General features: G+C 38.3%; 1 protein-coding gene across 1 annotated transcript in view; it reads right to left on the reverse strand.

The window, feature by feature from the left end:
- Nucleotides 1–6,978, reverse strand: part of COL4A3 (collagen type IV alpha 3 chain) — a 146,201-nt gene that overhangs the window by 25,099 nt on the left and 114,124 nt on the right. The window contains exons 32-36 of the mRNA XM_012802111.2: nucleotides 6,288–6,377; nucleotides 5,833–5,967; nucleotides 2,197–2,295; nucleotides 1,348–1,437; nucleotides 863–1,002 (exon numbers count right to left, since the gene is read on the reverse strand). Of these exons, the coding sequence (XP_012657565.1) occupies nucleotides 863–1,002; nucleotides 1,348–1,437; nucleotides 2,197–2,295; nucleotides 5,833–5,967; nucleotides 6,288–6,377 (554 nt within the window). The remainder of the gene's footprint in view (nucleotides 1–862; nucleotides 1,003–1,347; nucleotides 1,438–2,196; nucleotides 2,296–5,832; nucleotides 5,968–6,287; nucleotides 6,378–6,978) is intronic.

Genomic DNA, 6,978 nt, shown 5'->3' on the forward strand with positions numbered 1-6,978 from the left:
AAAAAACATTATAAACATTTTGCATTCAATTTCAAGAGTTTGACAGGAAAAAAAGAAGTTTGGTGGGTTTCTTGGGATGGCATAGGTTTTGCTAGGGTTCCGTGGAATCCCATGTTAACAACTTCTGCTTATAGGAATTTCTATTAATTATTCTCCAGAGGTCTACTTTTGGCTTTTAGTGCAACTGCTGTACACAGAAAGGTTAGAAGAAAATAAACCTAAATAGGCAACCAAATCTTGGTGAAACATTTGATTGCTGCCTCATATAACATACCAGCAATGGCTAAATTAAAGGAATTTAACCTTTAATTTGACAGAGCACCAACATCAAGAACATTGAGACAAGGTAAAAGTATTTTACATAATGCAATTAAAATACTATAGTTCCAAAACATTTAAGAAAGATAAATGAATTTATCTTTGGATTTTGTTCTAATGATGATCTAAAGTTATTTTATTTTGTATCTTTTGTTATGTCTTAATAAGACAAATGTTTTCGATTATAAGATTTAGAAATTAATTTTTCTAAGTTTGCATGAAATGAGTCCACAGCAGAGACTGTCCACTTAGTATCACTGCCCTGTTAGTGTGTGTAGGCCTATAATCACTGCCCCCTTCTGGTAGCACACTTAAATTGCAGGGACAGCATAAGAAATTTCTTGGTGGCTGAAAGACACTTTCAGAAGTTGGCATCTATGTGATAGGCATCCTCAGTCATGGTGATAGGATTAAAAAATTCAAATAAGTGCCTGAAAGTATAGTAATAGTTTCAATTTTCTCTGCCCACATGGAATCTGGATACTTGTTGATATTTCAAGGGGCTCACACCACCAAAACATAAATATTTCAGTGGTCTATATACCGTTGGTCCTCGTGGTCCTGGCCTTGTACCTTCTGAATAACCTGGCTCTCCCTTATCTCCTTGGAGACCATGAGTACCTGGGAGGCCTGGTCTTCCAGCTTGACCTGGGAATCCCATAGTTCCCTTTTTCCCTTTAGAACCTGAAATTGGGAGAAAAATAAGGTGAGGAAATAAGGTAAAATAAACACATGGATCTTGAAGTGTTCTTTGTCTTCATGGAAACCACCCTTCTCCCAAGAAGTTGCTTTTCCAGAATCACAGGTATGCATCAGGTAGTTACAATGGCCGATTTTTATACAGCATCAATTTTTATTTTGTTGATGCTCATATTCTGGATGCACAGAGTACATTTACCTAAAAGCAAATCTAGTTGTTTTGCATAAACTTTCTACCAAGTGGAAAGCCAAACAATACACAACACAGAAAATGTAAAATTGTGACCTCATTGTGAGCTTGTAGGCTCATAACAGGACCTTATGCGTTACCTGGTAGGCCCATGTTCCCCACACTTCCTGGCACGCCACGGGGTCCTGGTTTTCCAGGATTCCCAATACTGCCCAGATCTCCTTTGGGGCCTTGAGAAGAAATAAAGAATCATATACCCTACATGGTTCCCAGCCATGATATATGCTTGTTGGTAAGTATTTGTTGCTCACATGAATGAATGAATTCAGAACAGCCAGACCAGCTGGTTTAGGTACTTGGTTAGCCTTCTTTTTGCCTTCAGATAAGAAAGGAACTGGGGATTCAGAACCCATAGAAGTAAAGAAAGTTAGATTCCCATCAGCAGGACTGGATTTTTAAGCATCAAAATCATCTTAGGACTAACTCCAGCAGGAAAGGGTAGGCTCCTGTGACCACAAAGTAATATATTTTCAACTTAAGTTTCATTGCCATGTAATGCATTTATTCCTGAACTAGTAATGGGAATAGTGGGGCTATTTTAATTGTTTTAAAAAAATATTTTGAAAACTCAGTAACTTGTAAATAAAAAAGGAAAGAGGCAAATCTGAAAACACTTAAACTTTGCATTATCTCATTTTTGTCTCTGATATGTAGTATTGTGATAAACTATAATTTGTAATACATATCAGCAAATTTAGAATAAAACATTGAGAAGGAAAAGAAATGGAACTATGTATTAAGTCAATTTTTTTCATTAATACATGTCTACTATAAATACCTTTATTTTAGTTTAATTTAGTAGCAAATTTCTGCTAGAACATTACCAGAGCAGAATTCATATTTAGCCTATAAGTCCAGAAACAAGGTTTATTACATTTAGATAGAAGAAAATTTGAGACATGGTATTTCTATTCAAGAATCTGCTATACCTGGTGGTCCCGGTGGCCCACGTAGTCCTGAGAAGCCTTTTAAACCTGGCAACCCTGGAAAGCCTCTGTTTCCTTTTTCACCTGGAATTCCTGCATATCCTAAAGTTAAAAACTGGGTTAGAATTTTATCAGACTCTTCCACATCCTAGTTTAAATTGATGGGATATTAGTAATATTTGCTGAGAGCTTGGGAAGAGGTGGGCTTCTATCTTTTTAAGAAGAGGATTAAATCAGATGACCTTTGCAAAGCCTTAGCACAGTGCCTGGCATAAGTGAGGCCTCGATGAACACTGGCAATGTCATATTTACTCTTTAAAACATTTTAAGAAGTAATAGCCTACATACTTCCTCTTTTTTTTAATAGTAAAGACTGAGCACTATCTTTTCCTCCTTCTTGTCTGGACTATTCCGTTCTCAATCCACGTATTACAATTGTCATTTATTAGGTATTAGGTAAGCCCAAAGTCACACTGTCAATTAGCTATAATGCTGGGATTTTTTTTTTTTGTTTGTTTGTTTCTTTTCTTTTTCTTTTTTGAGACAGAGTCTGACTTGGTCACCCTCAGTGGAGTGCCATGGTGTCATAGCTCACAGCAACCTCAAACTCTTGGGCTCAAGTGATTCTCTTGCCTCAGCTTCCCGAGTAGCTGGGACTACAGGTGTAGTCCCTGGCTATTTTTATGCCTGGCTATTTTTAGAGACGTGGGTCTCACTCTTGCTCAGGCTGGTCTCAAACCTGTGAGCTCAGACAATCCACCCACCTCTGCCTCCCAGAGTACTAGGATTACAGGCGTGAACCAACCTCCACTCCCCGGGCATATAGCGCTGGGATTTGAATCCAGTTCTGCATGGCTAGAAAGCTCATAAACATCAAGGACATCATTATACTCTCCCTAACACATGATTCTGATCCTATGTTTCTCCTGCTCATAAATCTCCATGGAATCTCTATTACCTACAGAGTAAACGACAAGCTCCTCCCACTGTGTGAGGCATTCTACAATCAGTCTGGGCCTGGCTTTGTGCCTTTTCTCAAGAAGATGCACTTGCTTTGGCTGTTTTTCTGCTTAGATTCTTATTCATCCATTCCCACATGGATTAAGTATCTAATTAACAGACAGGTCTTGTGCTGAGTATGAAAAATATAAATAAATCACATCCTCTTGCCCCAAGTTTTCGTGTTTAGTTGGAGACAACCAAGTAAACAAGCAAGTACTGTCCAGTGAGATGAATTCTGTGAAAGAGTTGGGCAGAACATGCTCCAGGGAAGAATTTCTAGAAGAGGGTTATTTTTTAGCTCACTCTTGCCAACCAAGTGAGAGCTGGCTGGGTGGAGAAAGCACGGAATGGGGCAGGATTCCCAGGCAAGAAAGGAGCATGTGCAAGGCGGTAATGAATGTTGGAGGTTAGGTTGTTGTAAAACTTTTTTTTTCCATTTAAGTAATTTATCACGATCTAAAAATATATATCATTTGGCGTGTTCATTTGCTTCAGTTTTTTAGGGATTGGAAAAACATAGCCTTTGGGCCCAATCTGGCTTGCTTTTCTATGACTGGAATGCGAAGGATGGTTTTTACATTTTTAAAGGGTTATGAAAACAAAACAAAACAAAACAAAACCCAAGGAAGAATATGCAACAGAGACCATCTGTGATCCACAAAGTCTAAGATGATGATTACTGTGTGGCTTGTACAGAAAATGTTTACAGACCCACTAATGTCTTCCCCCATCCCCAAGTTGTAAGTTTCCTCATGATTAGAAGACTGAGTCTGCTCTATTCACCTCTCTGCATTCAGGACACAGCAGAATGCGAGTCCACAGGGGTTAAACAATTATAGCTGAGTACATGTGATGTTGCTGGAGAGCCAGGCACAGGCAAGTGGTAAAGAAATTTCTATGCCAGTCTAAGAAGTTTGAATTCTTAAAGCAAGGGGAGCTTTGGAAAGATTTTAAGCCAACATTTTTATTTGCTTATCTGAATCCTACTTAACCATTTCAATCCTCTTTCACGGAGTTTTCTCTGATTCTCCAAGTCACTGTGTTTTCTGCTTCCCTTAGCTGCTACAGCGCTCTCAGCATCAGTGGTACTGGCAGCAAAGTGAGGAGGCTGAGTGTGGACTGAGGAACCAACCACATCAGTGGGAGGTGTGTCTCCCACTTACTATCACCATGACATGGAGCAAGGAACTTGGCCTCTCCAGCACCATCTGTAGAATGGGGTGATAGCAAACATAGTACCTACTCCTAGGGCCGCAATGAGCATTAAATGAGTTAATATTTTGTAAAACTTAGAAGACTTTTTCCACCTGGTAAGGGCTATACAGGTCTTTGTGAAATATCATGACAGTACTAATTTGTAACTTGTATTATTCATTTTTTTCTTTATATGTGTAAGGCCCTAGTAGAGGCCACTTGAGCACAGGACAATGACTATGCTTATTTGGACCCTCAATATCTCTTCCACATTTGCAGTCAAGATCTTTAAGCCTGAAATTCAGATTTAAATAAAATGCATCATGCTTAAATTAGAGTAATATGATCTCTCTCTGTGTCTCTCTTTGTTTGGTTCAATCTGTGCTCTTTGGTTATGTATTTGAAAAGTCAAAAGAAAACAAACAGAACAGCTTTGATGCCCACCATACTTTCAGTGAGTAAAATAATCTTGTTAGAAGCGTAGGAATCTCATGTGTCCCTCTGTACTTTACGAAAGGAATTCTTTAATTGTACATTAGTACTCACTGAATATTTATATGGCGAGAGTCACATTTTTGGCTTACATAGGCCTAGATACACTATGCATATTTTTTCTAAAATGTTTCTAATGTTACTTAGATAATCTAGGATAGGCCAGTGAGGTGGTTTATAAGAACTGGGAATTTGTGCCAGTATTTTCTTTTTCATATCTTGCCTTAGACTAGTTTTAGCAGAGTTTTATAAAATTCACGTTACTTTCTATTTCATTGCCATGCTGTGTTTGCAACAGAACTAAGCTCTCTCTTCAACACCAGGTTACATGAGGACTACTCAAAAGGCTTTCGCTTCCTACCTCCCCGGTTGTCTTTCCATCACGCTCTGTAGCACCCTCTGCAGAGTTTTTAAAGCAAATCTTTGCTCAGACTGCAGTGTCAGGCATGTAAATATTTGTGGAATACAATCTTATTTCTTAACATTCATTATAAATTTCTCAAAACTTGATATGGTTTTACAATTGTGAACACATTTTTCTCTTATTCCTTCCCTGCTCTGAAAGTCTGCAAAGGTGATATTTTACCCAGCAATTCTCTGTTTTCTAACGTTACTCGGGATTAAATTTGGTCAAGAAGACTACAAGGTAAACCTTCTTAAAATGTGGTTTTAGCCTGATTGCATTGACTATATATGACAATCAGAAAAAAAATTTATCCTGGTAGTTAACAGAACAAAGTTGAATCTGGGGTAGAGGTTTCAATTTCAGCCGGAGAAGTTATTTTCTTTTTCTTTTTAATTTTTTTAAAGAGAGGATTGTCTCACTATGTTGCCCAGACTATACTAGAGCTCTTGGCCTCAAACAATCAATTTCACAAAATGCTGGGATTACAGGTGTGAATCACATCTCCCAGCCTGATGGTCAGGATCTAAATGTAAGAAGTTCTTTACCTTTTCGACCTGGTTCTCCTTTGTCCCCTTGGAAGTGGGATATTTGAGAAGGTCCAGGATTTCCTTTATCTCCTGGTTCCCCTTTGGCTCCCAAGGGTCCTCTCTTGCCCTTCACTCCTGGAATTCCAAGGCTACCTAACAGACAGGAGTAACACCATCATGTCCTTAATTCTTTAAGTAGTTTATAGGGATCAAAAGTTAACAGTGCTTGCAATAAAACAGAACATAGCAAACAAAGAAGGCTAACAATACTAAGAACTTAATAGTTTCCAAGCAAGTAATATATGCCTGCAGGGAGAAAACAGGGCTCCACACGGATGGAAAAAAGGCAAAATCAAATAGTTATTCTCTTAGAACTATTTTTCCCTAAAGAATGAAATGTAACTTATTTTGCTGCTAAAGAAATGGACATTGCTGATGCCTCCTGATAGCTGGAAAGACACTCTGTCACTTACCTCTCTGCCCCTGGGCACCTGGGTTCCCAGGAGGCCCAAGAAGGCCGGGTGATCCAGGATAGCCCATCATTCCAACAGCGCCTCGGTCTCCTGTGGAAACAAATTAGCACCCAGCAGCACATGTTGTACTGATGAGAGAAGTAAAACATTCAATAAAACAAAATAAATTATACTTAGAAGGTGAGATTGGGAGTCAAAAGAATGTTTTCTGTAAATAGGAAAAGATGGATAATGACCTTTTTACCTCATCTATGTGGGTACCATTGGTAACAAGTCACCTTTATAGATGAGTCCAGAACAGATTACGGTTTTGGTGCATTCCACCCTCCCACCTCTAACCAATGGCTTTCTATTATATCCCTCTATTTTATTTTCTTCAGAGCACTGGGTTTTTAACTGTATTTATTATTGTTCCCCTACTATGATTAGGCGAGACTGTCCACTTATGTGTCTCTAGAGCAGTGATTTTCAACCAGTATGCTATGAAAAATTTTAAAGATCATTAATTATTTTTGAAAGAAGTTCAAAAGTAAGTAAATTATTTTTTTACTCTTTTTTTTGATCAACATAATTTAAGTGTGCTGCAAAAGTTTAACTACAGGTTTAAGTGTGTTGTGAGACAAAAAAGGTCGAAAAACACAGCTCCAAAGCTTAGAATAGTGCTGGCACAGGAAAGAAGCTCAGTGATGTG

The sequence above is a fragment of the Otolemur garnettii genome, unplaced genomic scaffold, assembly GCF_000181295.1.
Source record: "Otolemur garnettii isolate 467f Iridium unplaced genomic scaffold, OtoGar3 scaffold00013, whole genome shotgun sequence".
NCBI lineage: Eukaryota > Metazoa > Chordata > Mammalia > Primates > Galagidae > Otolemur > Otolemur garnettii.